Here is a 21,038-nt window from a genome sequence, read left to right as displayed (position 1 = left end):
AACACATGTATCAGTCACCACCTACTCCGCTTAAACCAAGGCTTTGTTACGCAGTGCTCAAGTGAGTTTCTAACATTATTCATGCTTTCATTTACACAGCTGGCTGCTAGTTTCGGCAACATATAAAAGTGGAGTAGGTGGGAGAGTACTCGGCATCTCTCGATGCATCGCTTTCTCATGCACCTCTCTGCCTGGTTAAATGACAAGTTTGTAACTTTGTTCATTCGCACTCGTCTAAATCCGGCTGTGTGGAGGCGACATTATGACATCCAGCACTTTCTGCAGTTTCTCTCACTTTTTTTTGTCTCTCTCTTAATTCCATTATTCTGATAATCTTTGCTACCTTTTAAAGTTGTGGAGTTTTTTTCTTTTTACTTGAGCTCTTATTGATTTCTACTTAGTCTCTATTTCTCATTTTCTCTCATGCTCGCAGCTCGGCACGTCTCCGCACTGCTCTGCAAAATAATTTACCGCATGCAGCGCTCCCGTGGATGATTGAAGCGTAATTAGACGGCAGAGACAGTGGAAGCCAACAGAGGTGCTTCGGAGCCAGTGCTTGTCAGATGGTCCGTCTCACTCTCACTGGCTTTGCCCTTCAAAAGTATCACTTCTGCAGGAAAAACGAGAGGGGGGTGGTGTGCTGAGCCACAGTGGTGCTAACTACAGCTTATAAAAAAGTTGTATATGAGCAAATCCAGCTCTTTCTTTTTAGGAGTTATATTATCTCCCTACACTGCATATTTCAACAGGTGTCAACATATTTTGTCATTCACGTCATTCTAGTGTAGGCCAATTACAAAAATGAAAAAAAAAAAAGAGTCAAAATCATCATGGAAAAAGATTATTTAAATTGTCAGGCATTTTCAGTAAATCAGCAGAAACGCAGCACAACTTTAGAGAACTTAATTCTTTTAAAGTGGACATATGCAAATTTCAGCACTATATTTTTTATTTGGAACAAATACCCCTGCATGATTCATAACTCATTTTTTCCTCCAATCTCAAGCTTTCAGCTTTTCAGCTGGGCCTGTGCTAGAAACATATTAGCTCTGACCACTTTAAGGCCATTCCTAAAAGCAAAATTCCTTCAGATTGAATGATATTATATATACATGCCAAGGGGCAGCACCTCATCTACTACTCTCTCCTTAGTATCATACAATGAGTAACAATGAGTAAGTGTACTTGTGAGGAATATATGTCAAACCAAGGGTAAAATGAATACCATCAGGACTAGAGATGCACCAATTGACCAGCCAGGAACAGGAATCGTCCCATTTCCTGTTTTCGGCATGGACCGGTGACCGACTCGTCAGCACTATGTATGCCCAATTATGAGCCAGTGGCTTAAATGCATGCACAACACATACACAGCACAGACAAACTGACATGCATAGACTAACAGATACATGCTAACATGTTGTAGTGTGGAGGCTCTTCGCTGTGAGCGATGCAAAATTCCCAAAAGCAAAACACGGCTGGGAATAACCATGAAAGTGTAACAACAAAACTAATTGAACACTTAAATCACCTTCACCTGGTTGGACACAGACATTAAAGAAACTTTAAAGTGGCTAAAGTTATCCAGAGCTCAGAGCCAGCCACAAATCAGCAGCCTCCGTATGAGCAAAGGATCAAAGCAGTTATCTAGTGAAGTTATAAGCACACTAGAAAACGATGCAAATATCTGACATTTGTTTTGTGACATAAAATTTTTGCTCCTACTTTTGTTAGATAAGGTAAAAAAGGTCAGGTAAAGGTGGATGTACAGCAATTCATTTACTGTTAATTATTTGTACTTCTTTGTATTAGCAGAGGACTTTATTTTCACCTTGGAAGTTTAACTTCCTTTATTATGACAATAATAAAATAAGTTTGCATAGAAGAAAACGTGTTTTTGTTTGCACACCCCATCCTCTATAGCTCCTAGAAAGTAAACTGGAATCATCAAAAATCGGCATCAGGAGGTCACACAGAAAAAAACAAACAAACTGGAAATTGGAATCGGCCATGAAAATTGCAATCAGTGCATCTATAATCAAGAGTCTACTAAAATGTTATTCTGCTGTTGCCAAAAAACATCCTTTTATTGTTGGTTATTTCTGTGCTGGGTGCATTAAATGCCTAATACAATTCAAGTATGCTGTTTTGTGCACATTTTTATACACATATGTTGACTAGACTACTAGTGTAGTTTGACCTTGTGGGTGTGTTGTGCTTTATAAATGAAAAAAAGGTAGAAACTAAGTATTCAAGGTGAAGTAAAGCCTCGGTTCTTGTCTCACAAGGATTGCTTTTATACACTGTATGTTTTTAATATGGACATCTGGCAATTCAAATTCAACATGCACTGGGATTAAGGTTAAGGTAAACATGGCAACAGTAAGGTGGGCCAACATAATGTTGAAGTGGTCATATCATACTTTCAGGGAGATGAGAATTAGTGAGGAAAGAAAGGGACATTTGCAGGAAAATCAGTCTAAACCTACAGGTTATGGCGATGTCCAAACTATACTTATGTGCTGACAAGAATCCTTTACATCCATAAAATTTGAGCAAAAACTATGTAAGAAAACGAGGTGCTGTGAGGGACTATAATCATAAGGATGTCTCAGTTGATGGCAGCTTCTGGGGGAAAACGCTGATCACAACACTGACACCATATGTTTTGTGAACAAATGCTGAGGTGGATGTCAGAGGGGAAATGGCACTGCATTCAAGCTGGAAAACAGCGAGGTGAATGATGCTGCTGAGTGAGCACCTGTATCCCCAAAGTCTTTGCAATTATCCTTCGGTATACAGAATGCACTGCATTCCAGCTGCATTTTCTCCAGATTTAACACATGCTGGCTAGCCCTGCTAGCCTAGCTGTTGTCAGTAACCAACTGTGAGAGCGCAGTCAAGTCCCTTTGATTATCATACAGAGGTCACCCTGTGTTGAGCTGAACGGTGGTGTCCTGGGTGCCAGTGGAGCTGAGACATCAGAGAAGTCACCTTTAAAGGATAATAAGAAAGTCTGCTGACTGACTGCAGACCACCCATAGGGGGATCCGTGCATTTCACATGACTATAAATGTGATATTGACAGAAAACCTTCCCCGGGAGAGAGAAAGAAAAAGACTGTGGAGGAGACAGAGCAAGCGAAAGGCAGTGAAAGCGAGAATGCATGAGAGGGAACGAGCAGGAGGACTGAACACTCCGGTTCGTTTCACACCGTTAAACCATCTGAAGCATTCACCAGTGACTACTGGTTGATGAGCCGGTGTGTGCACTGTGTTATCATAAACATTTGGGATTCACTTCATGGAGGCACTTTAATGATGCTTTTAGCATAATTTCCCCTCTGTAATGTGAAGGGCAAGCAGCACCTTTCTGTCTGCCTGCAGCTTCTGCGAACCTTATAAATATCGGCTATTTAAACAAGGGTAAGGATGGAGACGCTATTCACAAAGTCTTCATCCCCACTATTTAAATCCTCTAATATGAACACCATTGTTTAGTTTTGACACTTTTGACACTATGTATACTATTCTCACATAATGCATGTATATTTATTTGTATCAGACAATGTCTAGCAAGATCCAAAGTTCATATAACAATTAGCTATAGAAAGCTGGGTGAACCCGGTTAGCCTCCATAGGGTGTCAGATTTGTTTTTTCTAATTCTAGGTTGCCCACGCCGAGAGGAACGAGTCAAAAAAAAAAAAAAAAGAGAAGAAAATACAAAAAGGACAGCTTTGTTTTCATCCGGGCTGTTATCAGCAGAAGCCGACTGGAGCGAGAATAGGGAGGGATGATTTCCATAAAGACTGGCTGTTGTCTGAAAGCAAGCAGCTGTCAGGCGGAATTACCTCTCCGACACAGACACCACAATCGAGGGTGCCCTTCCCATAATTCAGTCTGATTGGCTCAAGGGGAAAATGGCAGCCTGTGGAGAGTGAGGCGAGCGGCTGGTTGACAGGTTTGCATCTGCGAAGCTAGACGCGGCGTTTACCTGTTATCATTCTGTCTGCTCGATGTGTCGGTCTTCTCAGTTTGGAAAGCTACCTGAACAAAGTGGCACAGAGAATAGAGTCTATGGTGCCAGGAGGCAAGTGCGTGCCTACAAACCGTATTACACACATGCACAAAACACGAACACACTTACCCTAGTGAATCCTATTAAGGTCTCTTGTTAGAACACTATGTTAAGATTTACTAGATTTTCCCATCTTAATTTATATAAAGTCATACTGCCTGTTTTAATACTTCTTTAGTGATGTCATGTACGCGCCTGTTAATGACAATGTAATAAGAAAACTAATACATTTTGGTTAATACTTATTCATCCCTTTCACCTTTTTGCTAAGAGTTCTAGTACCATGAAAAAGACTTGAGCTAAGCTACATTGTTTTATATTTTGCTCAGTATTTCTCCAGCCTTTCTGAAGTTCTTTTAAAGCTTTTCTTTGAACATTAGCAGGTTTTTTTTACTCATATACATATATATATATATATTAGGGCTGCCACAAATGATTATTTTGATAGTCGACTAGTCACCGATTATTTTTGCGATTAGTCGACTAATCAGATCATCATCCATTGGACGTAAAACGTACAGCTTATTGCACCAGCAGCATCTGCTCTTATATAACTATCATTAGCTGACAGCTTTAAGTGTTTAAGGTATGTGCTAACTAAAAATAAAGACAAGATGATAGTTTATTAAATTTTAATGAAGTTTGCAGATTGTTTCGGTGAAGTTTAATAAACTCCTTGCTATCTAAAATATAACAGGACACTGGAGTAAATTCTCGAGCATCTCACACTTCTGATAATCAGCTGTCTGCTTGACGTTTATTCAGCTGTGTAAAAACTATAACTTTGATCTCAGCCAAACTGATTTACTCAGGAACAAATAAAATACTAAAAAAAAAGCCAAACAATAACATTTTAAAGTTATCTAAGTGACTTGTATATCATGTTTAACCTGAGTAGCGAAAGATGGCGGTGGGTTTGAAAACGATTTGCCGGGAGTCCGGTGTTCTCACGGCTCTAGTGACCTTGCCCCCGGCTAGCTATCGAGCTAGTGGGTAACAGACGTCTCCGAAAACGTCGGAGCGCTTTTGAAAATATGTGGTGTCTTGATAAACTGAGCAGATATTTGAGGTTTACACAGTTACATTCTCGCCTGAAAATATGTTAAACGTTTATTTTGTGACCCAGAAAGAATAATAAGAGTAATATTAAAACTAACTAGCTGCCGCCATTGTTGGAAACGGAGCTGGGCTGTGCTATGAATTCTGGGACAGCTTCTTCTTCTTCGGGATTTAACGGCAGCTGGCATCCTTGTACATGCAGTGCTGCCATCTTCTGTTTCAGTCCGTTATTACACTCTTAAATCCTACTACTTATTCCTGCGTCTTTTGTGATCTTACAAAGCTTCAAACGACGCGTCGACTATTAAATCAGTCGTCGACGATTTTAATAGTCGACGTAATCGTGACTAGTCGACTAATCGTGGCAGCCCTAATATATATATATATATATATATATATATATATATATATATATGTTCGTTAAGCAACTTAAACCCGACTCGTTCGAGATTACAAAAGGCACTTAAATCAAAGGATGAGCCAGTTTTATAACAGAAAATTTAGCAAAGAACCAATTTAAAAACTGTATATGTAGGAACTTTGTTGCTAGTAGTCTGTCACACAAAAAAAACTATTTCCTCTCAATTATGCCAGAAATGCCAATGATAACACAGACTGACAGACATAAAATAGTATTTTTGAAACAAGATTTACAAAGAGATCTAAGCTGAAAATTTGGTGTTTTGTGGCATTGTGTGCAGTGTGTCCTTAAGAAATTTGAGAAACCGGACAAGCGAAGAACAAAAGAAGAGTCTATGGTGCCAGGAGGTAAGTGCAGATGAAAAGGATCTGACAGTCATGTTCTTAAGAAATGGGATAAAATTCAACAAACCCACGACACACCTGCTGTACTTATGGATGTGAAGATCTTTATTCAAAGAGCATAGCTAGAACAGAGACGCTTGACTAGTTAGAAAGCAAAGTGCTAGAGTGCCTGTTCCAGATTTAGAAATACACCCCACGTTTTTTTCATTTCTCAGTCTTAGATGAAGCCAGTCGGTCGTTTTCACAACTCTTTATACTAAAGTGAGCTAATCCCCCATCATTCAACTCTTTGTACACAAAGATAAGGTGATAAGGTTAATAAGGTATAACGTGTGTTTTACAAAATGTAATTTTCCATTTTAGATGAAATGACAGGCATCCTAGTTTAAATTAAAAATTAGTTACAATCATATACAAAAATGTTACAAAATGATATAAAAAATGTTACAAAATGATGCAAAAAATGTGTAATTCAGGGAATGTAGCGCAGACAAACATGCACATAATAATACACTGTCACATTCAAATACACACACACGCACTCCACACCTATGTTAAGTACTCTTATCTGTGACTTGTGTAGAGGTGAGTGACAGGAAGGGATGCAGGGGGGAAGTGTCCTTTAGGTGTCTTAATTATGGCTCCTCTCCTCCCTCTCGCTGTCACCATCCCCAGGGGAGGGCAAAACAAAAGGAAGGTAACGTTTCATCTCTACTGCCTTGGTATTTCAAATTCCAAGGGGAGTAAGAGGAGAGAGACAGCGGGCTGCTTCACTGGCGGAAGAAGAGGAAATCAAGTGATCCTTTGCCTTTCTCTCCATTTCTTGCCTGGTTTGCAGCTGTGTTTAAAATAAGGCACCTTAATAAAAGTGTTTTAATGGCATCAAGGCAGGAAAAAAGGTGCAACTTGATTACTGTGACAGTTTTATTTAATGAGCTCAAAGCCTCTGGCTCCGACTTGCGATTCGTTTATTACTTTGTTGTGGAGTGACAAAATGGAGCAGAGGGAGCGAGAGAATGAGGCTGGATGTTCTTATTGTGGAAGCCGTCCACAGCGTTAGCAGTAGTCTTTCTGATTTGCACCCTCCTCGGTGCTCACCTGTATTTTCATCCGTTCCCGCTGCGGGAATGCTACTCGGCATGACAGAACGAGCGGGAGGGGGGTGGGGTGTGAGAGACACCTTGACAGGTAGGCAGACACAAAGATAACACACTGTTAATTATTGATGGAGGAAAAACTGCGCTCATTGGATGTCTCGCAGGGCAGCACTTGGTGGATGTGAATACAAATGTGTGTGTGTGTCTGTATATTTGTGTGTGCAGAAGAATAATAAAAAAAAAACAACCAAAACCCAAAACAATGCTGAGAGAAAACGGCATTAAGCAAAAGAAATGGTGAGGGGCTAGGCTGGAAGTGTTGGGTGAGGAGTCGATAGAGTGATGGTAGTGATACCTGGTAAAGACACATTAGCGAGATACAGAGGGAGTCTATAAAAGCAAACTACTACTTAATGTCCCTCACAAGTGTAATAAAAGCATAGAGCTGCAGCAGAGAACGCTGGTTTTACCATTTGTGCGAACAGAACAAGGGAGCGCTCAAAAAAATCAGCTATTATACACAAATGCTAATAGAAAATGATTTTGAGAATGTGTTTGCGGCAAGATTTCTATAAAGGTCAGCTTTTTTGTTTTGGGACACGAGGCCCCTCTCATGAAAATATTGACTGAGAGAAGGGGAGCAATGCAAAGAGTGGTCTTAAAATGTGATGGACAAAGAGCATGGTTTCTTATCAGTATTCAGAGAGCTTGCCCTCTTATAAATATTGGAAGAAGGACACTGGTGGGGAAAGGAAACGGGCAAATGGTGCATTTGAGAAATGGCACACCTGAGCACCACACGGAATATCATCTCCTCCTGTCAGATCTCATCCCATTTGATCAAAATAATTGCCACCTTCATCGTTACCATCAATTCTGTCATCTTCACCGGAGCCATTGCCGCTCCCCATCTCATCAGGTCTTCTTCGGTTTCGAGGGTTATCTCGTCTCAAGAAAAATCACTCAAGGTGCACCCTCAAATAGTCATCAGCATATTTATTGTTTCAGTGCTACTGACATTTTCTTCACCTATTTAGGTATTCTGACATTAACAAATCTTTGACGGGTACAAGAATAGTCTGGTTATGTCAGGCAGGCTTGTCTGTCATAGATGTCCGGAGAGAGGGCCCTGCTGTGCCTTCTAATATGGTGACTCTCGGAGCAGTCAACAGGGAAATGAAGAAAATTAGAGAACAAAAATGGGAAAAGAACAGTATGATCACTGCCTGAGGGTTGCCAAACACCAAACAATATCTCTGAAATGCATTTCCCGGTAAAACGGCTCTTCTGTCAGACAGTCAAATGTCCAACAATAAATATGAAACCACAGTGTTAACATAAAATACAAGATTGTATAGGAAATCATACCCTGGCAGTGTGCAGTTTCCTCTAAGCTACACCTCTCCACACATGCCTATCAACCTGTCTCCATTGTACAACTCACTAGGGTCCTTTTTGTACTACTCAAACAGCTTGTCTCATCTGCTTCCACTTTAGCAGGAGAATAACACTCGACAACGTAGCACAAGCGACTAGTCAAACCTCAGTTAGAGAGGGGCCAGCTCACTAACTGGAAACCACAAGTGCCATGGAGCACTGTAATCCAGCACATATGCATACTGTCAAACACAACACAAAAAGCCCACATAACCACAGAAAAGAAGTGAGCCACAATTTCATGTATCTAGTACTAGACTCCAGCTTCAGCATCAGTAAGATAACAGAGACATACATGCACCAGTGTCACTTGCCAGGTTGTTGTCTAATGGCACTCAAATGCAGTTTGAGGCCCACATTTAGGAGTCTCTCTTCAAGATAACAAGTTTGCCATGAAGGACTTTTTAAGTTTGTTAAATGTGCAATACTAAACACCTGGCAGGAGCTGAATGAGCCAAAAACTAAAAACTGCTAAAGATAATGCACGAGGAAGTGAGGACGCCAACTTGTTTTCAGACACTCCTTACCTTGGCCATTTGGGCCTGCACCCCAGTGGCTTTGAGAGATGACACAGCCTTCTGCGCTGCAGCTGGGCTGTCGAAGTCCACAAAGCCATATCCTGGAGACAGAAAGGAGGAGAAGGGGAGAAGGAGAGGAAGAAAAAAAGACATTAGTTAAGAAAAAAAATTAAGGCAGATGACTAACAAGGAGAATGACAGGCACTTGGTAATTGTAGCAGTAATAGGTTGGTAACATGACTACAGAGGCTGCCAGTTCTCATATCTAGTGAGCACTACATTGTTTGATAATTAGCGACACTGACGTTCATAGGGGGATGCTATGCATCTTAATTAGTAGCATGGATGAGCGATTTAGTAATAACAAAACCCGGCACCCTGCCCACCTCCACCTCCGCACATACGTAGTCTGATACACTGCATGCATGCGCAAACACGCAGATATACACACTCGAATAAGACAACCGGTATCGTAAGAATAAGGGGGCATCACTGTTTGTCAGTTTGTTGTTTAATGATAACCCATATGCATTCATTTCATTAAGTAGGTTAATTAAAGTAATGGTTATTTATGAAAGGCTTGTGATTTAAAATCAATGATTAAAGGATATTACACACACTATACACTGACATACACGCGGAGATGTGTCAATTAATTCTTCAAAACGTCACGTTTCACTTGTTCAGCCTTTTGATTTCTGGAGGCTGTGAAGCTGGCTGGCCCACATCGTGTTCCTCAACACCCGGCATATTAACACAACCCCATTTCACAGCCTCCATAATCCTCTCCCCGGTAACAAATCTCTCAAAGGTTGACAGCATACCAAAGCTGCTGCCATTTCTCTTTCTCTTTCTTCAACTCCATCTCTCTTACATAGACATAAAGACACACTATTTCTTACAATTTAGCTTTTCTGTTCATCTTCTTACGCTTTTCCTCTGTCCTTTTCTTTCCCTAACACACTTTCCGTCTCTCTCTCTCTCTCTCGCATATTTTTCTGACATTAACAGCCACAAGGCCCCATCTGGAAATTCATCAGCGGTGGAAAGCGGGGGGAATGAAATCTGTGGCTGTGATTTATGAGTTATTGTGATCTCGACGTTCTCCGGTATGTATCGGCGACGGGGGTCACGTCTGTGTTAATTAAAATTTGGTGGCGGATTAAAAGCAGTCAATGGTGCCCTCTGATCCACTGTTTCAGAAGGAAAGTGTAATTAGAAAAGGATAATGGCTGTGAGATGGTGGGGCTGCGGCGGGGTTTGGGGGTGGGGACTTGCCATTGCGGTTACCCCATCAACTTACCATCAATCATACAATCATACATGTTCTTTACTCCAACGCCTTATTTTCTCGCCCCGTGTGTGCCCGTGTGCGGCTTTATGCGAGCATCTCACTTTCCCGATTATTTGAGGTGCGCATATGCGGCGGTAGCGACGACTGGGGGTAAGGGGGTTGGGGTCACTTTCCTGTCGGGCGGCGGCAAACGAGTGTGGAGTAATGTGAAAATCATAACTAGCGGTGGAAGAGAAATCGAGCGCGAGGACTGATTAATGGCCAGCTGTTAGAGCGAGGCTGCGTTTAATTGTGGAAATATGAAGAGCCGGAATGAGAAGTCCACAGGCGATATTAAGAGAAACCAGTCATTTTCTTAAAAATAAATGCAATCAAGGACTATTTTTCCAAGTAGCCGCAGTGCACTCACCCATTGTTATATTAGCAAACGTATAATTTTGAAATTTTAATCCGTATTTAAAGAGAGCCCGGCTGAGCTTTAAAAATATATTTAATTGAGGGTTTTGGCTTAACCAATTACAAAAAGACATAAAAAATAAAAATCTTTCCTTCCTGTCTTCAGTGATATTTACCCATGCAGATATTTGTATTGACCTGATTAAGAGACAACTATCTGACCTCCCAGTTCCACTGGATTCCAGTGATTATTTGCTGTTGTGAAACAGACATTAATGCGTATTTTCAGACACAGCAAACAAAATCAGTGTGCCTTCATATATCTCCACAGTGTACAATACAGGTCTATAAAACTTTACTATATATTATATAGGTATAAAAACACAATTTTCTCCAAATATCTTCTTCTTGGGTGCTGCACAAAAAGCAGACCCATAATCACAACAATCCAAACAGACTGCTGTGTATGCTTTGTGGATTTATTATTATGTATTACATTTCAGAAAGGCAAACTGAATTTTCTTTAGATGCTTTCACTCCATACTGACAAACATCAAACAGCGTAGCCTTCTAATTGCATGCACCTCGTGGAGACAACTTGAAAAGAATTCCCATCAAGTGAATTTCGGATGCTGAGTGACATCTGTGTCTCTCATGGAAGCACCTACACTGGTTATGAGAGTAAACTCATTATTTATTAAGAGTATTCCCTTGAACATATCACACCCGTGTTCCTCTGTAACTGTCTGAAAAGGCCTTTGAAATGCTTAAATGCTATTTTCATTACTGTGAGCGCCAAAAATAAAATTTCATTTGGCATCTCTGGTCATTTGGGTAAACACACCCTTTAAATGTTAGCAGATTCTACAAATTAACACTTTAAAAAATGTATTACGAGCACATTTAGAGAACTACATATTATGTTATCGAGGTCCTCAGGGCGACGGCTTATTCTCTTTAACAATCAGAAACCAGAATATTTAAATCGTGGATACTTTGAACCCCCAATTACAAATTTAATATTTACCCGACTGCCACCTGGAGTGCACTTATCAAACTTGGATGAGGATTTTAGAGACTGCTGACCTACATTCAAATCTCTCTAAACCGAAAGAGAAGCGGGAGAAAGGTGGAGGCAAGTGAAAAGGCGTGTACAGAAGAAAGGCAGACTGAGGAAGGGGGTGATTTCAGGTCAGTCAAATACACTCAAAAAGCCTGAATTGACACTCAGTAAAAGATCCAGTTTGCTCTTCCAATGTGAAGTTACTGCAGCTGATATTCGCATAATGATTCTGTAATGTGGAATGTTTGAACTGTAGCCACAGGGTAAAAAGAGTTAAAGGCTTGTTTTGTTGAAAAGGAAAATAATAATTGAGAGATACAGAGACATTTTAAGACTATTTGTGCTTTTATCGGGCTGAATGGTTATAGAGGTTATAGAAAGCCTGAGTCTTTTAGTTTTTGTATAGATATATGAGCTCTTTTGTTGGAGTTTTAAAAGTCTAGAGTTAAGCAATAAGTCATAAAGAAACATTTTATACATTATGTTTCTACTATGAATTTAGATTCATGATTTATCTGTTACTACATATACTTTCTTATATACTTGTGTAAGGAAATATTAAATGAATTCCTCATTAGATATAATATATTTTGAACTGAAAAGAAAATATAATTGTTTGGGATATAAACATATAATTTAGTGCCTCATACTGTACCTTATTAGGCTAAATGGAAGTAGCATTGAAAATTAATGGTAGTATGTAGATTACTTTTTTGTTAAGCTAACACTGGTGATTAAAAACACGTCAGCAATCCATCTGTTATGTTTGGTTCCCCTCTCAGAACTGAATACTCGTTACCTAGTTTGCTAAGATTTGCAATAATCCCTGCAGGAAAAAAACAACAACTTTTGGTAACATGCATAATTAGCCCAAGTGATACGACTTCATCAAAAACAGTGTAATTTTATTTTAAAGTAATTATGATTATGCTGTGTGGATTATGCACAGTAACAGGTTATTGCTTTTCTTAAAGCCACACCGACACTGCAATTTGATTTGAGAAAAAAGATGATACTGGTTCCAATATAGTGGAGTAAAGGGTAAATAAATCTAATCATATAGACAAATATAACACAACGATGCACATTAAATATAAGTATCAGCTTTATTTAATACTATTAGACATGAAAGCAGTTCTCTTCCTGTAATTTCAATAAAATGATCCTCAAAGACTCGCTCTGTATGTACTTGTTTGTTTACTCATACAGTGTACTTGTACACTGTAAAGTATGCACACAATTACTCAATACACAGATCCTCGGTGAGTCACTGAACAGGAGAAAAACTCCATTAAGTTGTGAGAAAGCTGCAGGGTCAAGACACAATGTGGCGCTCAATTTAAGACATCACATTCCACACACTTAGAGAACACAAACACACACCCACCTACACACAGATGCACGCAGATGTTGCTTGAAGAATGAGTTTCCGAAGCCAAGTACATGCTGTACTGGTGCTGCATTCGGCGCGGGTACTCTAGAGTTACAATCTCAAGTGGGATGCAGAGGGCAAGGTGCTGCTTTGATGCTTCTGCACAAACGCAAACCTCCAATCGATAGCTGTCACTTAAAAGCAGCTCAAAGTGACTGACGACATGTGAGGTTGTTGATAATGCTGTGCAGCTGCACGCTAATATGCAGATTGACGCAAAGTGCTGCTGAAGGACACATATATCCACACTTGCACACTCGGAGCATGGCACCCTCCTCCCCACACACGTGCGCGCACACACACACACAGTCTCTCTGAGAACATGAGCTGCCATATCATATTTCCTGGTCTGGCTCTAAGTGGGAGCCTGTCAAGATAAAAGGACCATCCTCAATCAGTTACTACATGATAGACGCTAGCACTGCTCAGTGACTGCTTTTGTATGAATGTGTGCGTGACGCAGGGCGCTCCTTAATACAGTCCCCTTAAGGAGGTGTAGAACTACAGTAGATGCCACCGTGGGCTACGCTCTGCATAAAAGCCTACATTGGAGAGTGGAGATAAGGGACTCATTACAGTGCTTGCATCGACATATCAATCAAGTATGCATCATTCATGCATTCACTGTCATATTATGCTAATCCTAATTACTTTGGGGAAAATTACTATTCTTTATCTGCTAATAGTCAGGATTGTTTAGGGTTTTCTACCTACAATATCCACCACAATTTTCCCCAATATATCCATTTTTCACATTCTCATATTCAGTGCTAATGATCCCATTTTGCACAGCGTACAATGGAATAATAATGCCCTAAGTATGAATAATGAATCGACGACAAGTCACGGGGCATTACAATGGTGTGCAGGGGGAAACAGCGTAATTGTTTACGTCGCTGTGAGTCATCAAGATGACTTCTAAAGCTGCTGCTGTTGCATGTGGATGATTAATCATTGTAGTTGCATGTATGTGTATAATTCCAGCTTTGCATGTATTAAAGTAATTATGGTTAATGGAGGAAATAGATAGGCCACTCAATGGACAAACATGCATAACAATGCTCTAATATGAGTCCTGTGATTAATGGATTCATTGCCGTATGATTTCAGCCTCACTCTACCTGCAGCAATACGACTGTACAAACACTTTTTGTGATTTTGCTGCATATAGAGTTTTGTACAGTGCTCACATTATTACTCAGTTAATCCGTCTCCTGTTGAATCAAAATGATGTTTTGGGTTTGTTTTTACATTTTGAGAATGGTAATTACTTATGTGTGTCTTAACAGGAAAAATAAGAACTAAAAAAATAAGGTCTATCAGAAATTTCAAGACCCTGAATTGATGTCGTTATATTGATCTGTTTTGTTTTAGCATGCAAGTTTCTGCTGTTTGTTCTTGAGTCTGACATTTGGTGCTTTTTCTTGGGATGCAGTAGACATAAATAAAACTACTCTTTTGAAATTTGGCATTGGCTTTACAAGTATGGATCTCTTTTGTCCATTCAAGGGTTTAACCAGCACTTTTGCCCTGCAGGGAGGGTGGGTGATGGCTTTGGGAGACTGCGGCGAGCTGTGCAAACATTAAGGGAGAAAACGGCGGTTTCAAAAAGCGAGTTGGCATCCGTGACTAACTGTGGCCAAGCCAAGACCGCCTTGGTCACACTCCAAACCCGGAGGAGAGCATCCTCACTGGGGTTACATTCCTGTGTCCTCCTCCATTTATCCTGCACCACCAGCAGCTGACTGATGATAAATTTTGCGGCTACCCTCCACTAAACCATGTGGTGGTGTATGTGTGTGCGTAAAAGTGTGCGTCTCTGCCTGTGTGTTTGTTGAATGGGCGTTTACGAGTGCTTGCGTGCGACCTCTAACTTTCTTGTTTTTGTGTGTGTTTGTGTGTATGTGTGGGTGAGTAAGTCAACAGGGGAGGATCATAAATCTATCTCGATGTTTAAAGATCCCGCAGAGAAACATCTGCAATGCATATTTTTTTTCAGCACTCTGTACTTCTGACCACATCACAACTGTCTGTGCATTAACGCTGCATCGACGTGACAAGTCATAAGCAAACACTTTCTCCGCAATCCTACACCCTCGTATACACCTGACAGCCTGAAAACAAACAGCTGTTTATACTATCTGCAAACATCAAAACAACTCAAAACTCGGTGTGCAAAAAGTTATTTAAGATTTTTAATACACAGACGCAGAGAGCAGGTCCTGGAGCCACTCAAAGTAAATTTTCCTCATTTTCTTGTCCAGATTCACTGTCCTACTGGCCTTGTACTTAGAGACAATACCAATTTGTTGTAAAATAACTCTCACACTGGGCTCTTTTATATTAGACGCTGGCGACGAGATAGCAGTACAGGCAATTAACTTATCAACCCTGCAACATGGATTTATAGCTAAGGCATTCGTCTCGGGCTGAAGCAGCGAGCCTATTGGTTGTATTGTATTTCTTGTCGTCTTCTCTCACAGGTGTAGGACCGTCCTTGTCAGAGAGTGGGAGCCGGGATCTGCAGAGGGCAGATTGCCAGGGCTTACGGCCAAGAGGGGGGGCAGTGGCAGCTCATTGTGCAGAAGACAAACTGGACATGAGCTGTAAATAAATAAATAAAATAATCCAACAGTATATCCAAGTACAGGACTGTGTCTTAAGCCACCCCTTATTTCTTTGTAGTTTGATCCCAAGAGCCAGACATTTGTTTCTTTTTATTCCCCCCTTTTTCACCTTTTTTCTCCATAGAATTTGCAGTGAAATTATTTTTGGCAAAGAACCAATTTTAAATTATATCTTTAACCAGGCTGTTATTAGTAGCCTGTCACAAAACACTCGATTAGTTGCCATTTCTTTACTTCAATCTCTAAAAAATGCCAAAAAATAGTATTTTTTTTAAACCACTGAGATGATTCCCAAAGGAATATTAGCTGAAAACTTATATTTGTATATATCAGCATGATGTGCAGTGTTTCAAAAGAAGTGGCAGCTTAAAAAAACGATGTATGTCCCATTGACATGAAAGCAGTTCTGTTCTTGTAATGTTCCTGTTTCTTGTATGTCCCAAAAACAGGAAAAAAATCCAGCTAAAACCTGACGCAGGACATTGGAGATACATCTGGGCTGATTCATCTGCTGTTCTCTGAAACCTCAGTGTGTAAAGGCTAAAGTATGCCAAATAACACAACAACTGGACTGAAAATCAGTGGCAACAAATCTCGTGGAGTGATGAATCCAAATTTGAAATATTTAATTCAGCTAAGTAGGCCAGGAAAGAGGTATAATAGTGAGTGTTTTTAGCCATCTATAAACCACGGTGATGGCGCTGTCATGGTTTAGGCTGCAGTTCAGCTAGTAGTGTTGGGGGTCTTTTCAAAATTGATGAACGCAGATTTTAACACATCATGCAATACTACCCGGAAAGGATCTGATTGGCCTACTTTTTCAGCACAATAATGATCCCAAACACACCGCCAATGCAGTACAACCATACATGTCTAGAAAAAAAACACAATGGAATATGATCAGTCATGGATTAGCCTTGCAGGAGCCAAGACCTCAACATTATTGGAGCAGTGTGGGAAAAGAACTAAAGACAACTAACATCCAAAGAGATCATCCTTCAAGAAACCTAGTGAACTATTCCTGAATACTTTTTTAAAAAGACAAGAAAGCTTGCCTAAGAAAGTTCAGACTGTGCTGAAGAATAAAAGTTAATAGGCAGACTTTCAGCCCCGTTAGAATTGTAAAAAATCTATTTTTGCCTTGTATATTATATTTCCATGGAAATATTTGCAAAAGGACGACCATTAAAGCAATCTTGATGTTATTAACACACCTTCTCCTTTGATGCAATTCTTTAGAAAGTATAGTAAGTGCCAAAGAACAAGTATTACTCACAAACTGTTCTGGTCATACTGATTCAGGGACATAAGGTACATTACAGTTTAATATAGATGAACTTTTTCTCAGGTCAAGTATCTAAACAACGTGTGGGTTCACAATAATCCTTCCTCTCTAGCTCAGTATTTCTTACATCTTCATTTTTCTGTTCATCATTTTTCATTTTCTGCTCTCTCTCTTTTAGTCCTTAATTAATTCATATCTATTCACACTCATTAGCTCTAGCACACCACCATATGGCTTCTACTGCATTTTCGAGCTAAATTCAGGATAAGAAGCAACTACTTAAAATATGTCGTATGAATTTGTAGTTCTACATTTACATTGCATAAAAAAGAAACGGTATCGGGACAAAAAGAGGACCTAGCTTATAGCATTAAATCCCAGTTATCTGAAGGCACAAGATTATTTCCATGAAGTTTAAGAGACATTCAAAACTAAATTATTCATACATTCATTGCAGCTATCAAGGATTTAAAGTAGACGAACACTGAGTGGAAGAAATAAAAAAATAACCCACAGAAAGCAGAGGCGCATCCCTCTTCTGGTAGCATCATTAGCTTGCTAGCTTAATAGCAAAACCCTGATGTGTTTGGTGCAACATGTGAAGAGCACTTGAGAAAGGTTTGAGGCCTGAAGGGTGTTAATTACTTGTCAAGAGGTTGTTAAAATGAGACCTGTAGCAAAAAACTGAGTGGTTATACAGAACCCACACACAGATATCTGAAAGAACACACACTCACATTTGCAAAGCACTAATGCCAACACTAAGAATGAACACCTACGAGTGCACAAGGACACACACACACACACACACACACACACACACACACACACACACACACACAAAGAAACCGGTAACTGCCAGAAAGGAAATGCATGTGTGTAGCACAGCCACACATGTTAACATATCTAAAACTCTACCATAGAAGTATGCCCACACTTGGAGATGCACATTCGCACACTTAAGAGTTAGAACGGCAAACAGCCTTGAATAGTTACTCATTACGGCACACGCTGATGTGAAAACACAAGGAGCATAATCACAATTTTACACAAAGAACAGGTGCAGTCCTTCCTTCACAGGTTCACTTCACATAGTGAGCATCTTAAAATACCTGCTCTCCCTCCTTTCTGACTATACCTGGATATTACTAACCTTAATATTCACATGGGGTACCATCTTCTGCGGCACCATATTATCCCCATTTGAGCAGCAGTCTGTAATAAGCAATGTAATCACGTCAGGTACTAGGGCTTGAAAGCACCACCAGCAAGGCAGGCTAATATTTGAACAAAGCCGGATCAATGAAAAGCAAGTGCCCTAGGAACATGGGGAAAATCTCCAGGTAGAGACAAACATTAAAATCTGGACAAAGACAGATTGTCCCATTCCTCCGAACAACTATGCAGCCCATTTCTTTTGTCCTGCATCTGTTAGTCATTCATGAGGAACGGCCTGGCCGCCCCCAGCTAACTTTCCTCTGCATTGCAGTTATGATTTATGCCTTCCTTAACTAATCAAGGGCATGATCATTAGTCAGGGGATGTGCAAGGGGCCAGGGCTTTGGCAGGTCAGTGCAAGGCCGTATCTCACATAGTGGTTCCCCTGCCATCCGTGGGTTAGGTCCAGGATAAGAGATGACTGGAAGTACGCCTCCTCAACTTTCACAGGGTCTGCTGAGGCATTTGTCAACAAACACGACAAGGAAAGGAATTCAGGCATGTGTGTGATGTAAAAATGGATTGAGACAATGATGAGAAAAGAAAACCTGGAACGGAGATTCCTAAGAGTCTGCCACTTCAATTAATACTAGATGTTTCTCTTTGTTTAGATCCAGAGGAGAGACAGTCAACAACAACAAATTAGAAATGAAAAAATTTCCCAAATTTTGCAACAGATCTGTGTCTAAAAAAAGCATCTTGGGAAACCTTGGCTCTTGGTTATCACCTCACCATGACCTCGACTGTACACTCACAAGAATTAAAAATGCAATCGCATAAACAGGAGACGACCACACTGCATACAAAAGCAACACAGGAAATGGAAGGGATACAAAAGGTCAGAGCTCAAGGAATGCGATGGCTTTGGCCCGACTGTATTTATGACAATCTTGGCCAATCAGACAGCCTCTTGGTAAACTGCCAACTTGGAATGTAGTGGAATGCAGAGTGATTGGGAAATGGTGGGGCGGGGGGTTAAAAAGAGAAAAAGATTTATGTGTATGTGCTATAGGGGGTGTTAACAAAGCCTGCAGATGTTATCCAGTGACGTTCTGCATGCTGAATCTGTCCAGATCGATGTGATTATCTCTCAGCTATTGCTAATTAGAGTCATTAATACGCAATGCAAGCAGGGAACAGCACACGCTTTCTCTCGCTTTCTCCTTCGGCTGATATCGCGTCTTTCTGGAATGGCTTTGAGCGAGCAGAGGCATTTGGAAAAGGTCTGCTGTTGGCCACACTTCAGTCAAGATTCTCATCTGCACATAATTCACTTTCAAAGGGCAGAAGGGGCGGCAAAGAGAATCCTTAATTGCGCCAGCACAGTGCAGAACATAGACAAATGTTTATATCTTGGCCCTCTAATGAGAAACCAATAACGGATTCAGAAAGCACTCTGGTCTCTCCCCCACCCCCACCGCCAGCAACAATACACATGCACATGACAATGAAAAACAGGCCTTTTTTGATCAGCGTCACCTCATTCATCAATAGCCCTTATGCTGGGAGTCATGCAATACTCTACTTAGGCACTGATGCAGCAATAAATCTGTTTTTATAGAATGCAACGTTGCCTGTATTTCTCCATTAGGTTGTCGTTGTGGTAAGGGCACTAGATGCTTCAGAACGTAATGGTCAAGTTCCTGACAGGCTTTTAAATTGCACCAAACCGAGGCTGCACATGCTGAGCAGCCAGACGAAATTGATCAAGTTGAGCATTCAAAAAGCAGGGAAGACATTCTGCTTCCAATACACACTAATTAGGGTTTCAGTCAAACATACTGTACTTACTTCTTTAAGCTTTAAATCAAATGCTTGGAGACTTCAAACATGATTTAACTTTGCAGGGATAAAATAAGAGGTTAGCATGTTTTACAACAGCTCACCCACATAATAGAGTAAAGGCGACAGTAATTCTTTCAAGATGTCAGTTCATGTAATGCCCTTGTGAGTTTTTAGCATCCTCATGTAAAATGGATGGCAAGTTATGGGGCAAAGAAATGTACAACAACAAACTGCCGAACACACAGCCACAAGAGACTATCTCATCTCATCTATCTCCCACAATTCAGTGCGGTGGGCCGTCGCAGCAGCGCGCCAGTCGGGCCGGTGAATCTCAGCACAGTCTTATCTCCCAGAAGCGGAGGAGGAAACGGAGGTCCTTTAAAGGGCTGAGGTCATTTCCTCTGCCTCCGGGCTCTGGCAGGAAAAATAAAATGTCTCCATTCGGTCAGCCCTGCTTTATTTCAAATGCCGCCGCTGCCTTTTAAGAGGCCCTTGTGGGCATGGATGGCAAATGAGCGGTTTTGGGTTCTCGCAATCTATTCCTTTCTCTCTCTCCCTCTGCCATTCTCAATCCCCCACTCCATCTGTGATGTAAAGCCCAAATCTCTGCTGTATTTCTACAGTTTATGTGAAAGTGCAGAGACAGATATATAGATGGAGTATGAGAGGGGGAGAGAAAAACAGAGATGAAGAGAGAAGGAGAAGCAGAGTGAGAGTGCGGAGGTGCATGAGAACAAGAGAGAGAGAGAGAGAGATGAAAAGCTGAATGCCTCCTCTTACCTGCAGCTCTTGACAACCCTAAAGCCCTTTCACAACTTCCTGTTCCTCTCTGAACTGGGCTACATCCAAAGCATGTGCGTGCATTTATCGGAACGCACGGCTTACATGCAACTGTTGTGCACCCTTGTAAGAGTACAGGTGTGTGTGTGTGTGTGTGAGTGTCTCACCGAGCAAGGGAGGCAGTGAGTCAGCGCTGGGAAGATA

At 40.8% G+C, this 21,038-nt stretch overlaps 1 protein-coding gene across 3 annotated transcripts in view; it reads right to left on the bottom strand.

Moving 5' to 3' along the window:
- LOC146363086 (RNA-binding motif, single-stranded-interacting protein 3-like) overlaps positions 1-21,038 on the bottom strand; it is a 294,258-nt gene that overhangs the window by 122,829 nt on the left and 150,391 nt on the right. For all 3 annotated transcript variants that reach the window (XM_084919066.1, XM_084919068.1, XM_084919067.1), the window contains exon 6: positions 8,964-9,055. In XM_084919066.1, coding sequence (XP_084775192.1) covers positions 8,964-9,055 — 92 coding nt within the window. The remainder of the gene's footprint in view (positions 1-8,963; positions 9,056-21,038) is intronic.

This window comes from Perissodus microlepis, chromosome 22 (genome assembly GCF_051167445.1).
Source record: "Perissodus microlepis isolate ML-2025 ecotype Zambia chromosome 22, ASM5116744v1, whole genome shotgun sequence".
Taxonomy (NCBI): domain Eukaryota; kingdom Metazoa; phylum Chordata; class Actinopteri; order Cichliformes; family Cichlidae; genus Perissodus; species Perissodus microlepis.
Note: the sequence above shows the minus strand (reverse complement) of the source record. Positions and strands in the feature narration are given on the sequence as shown.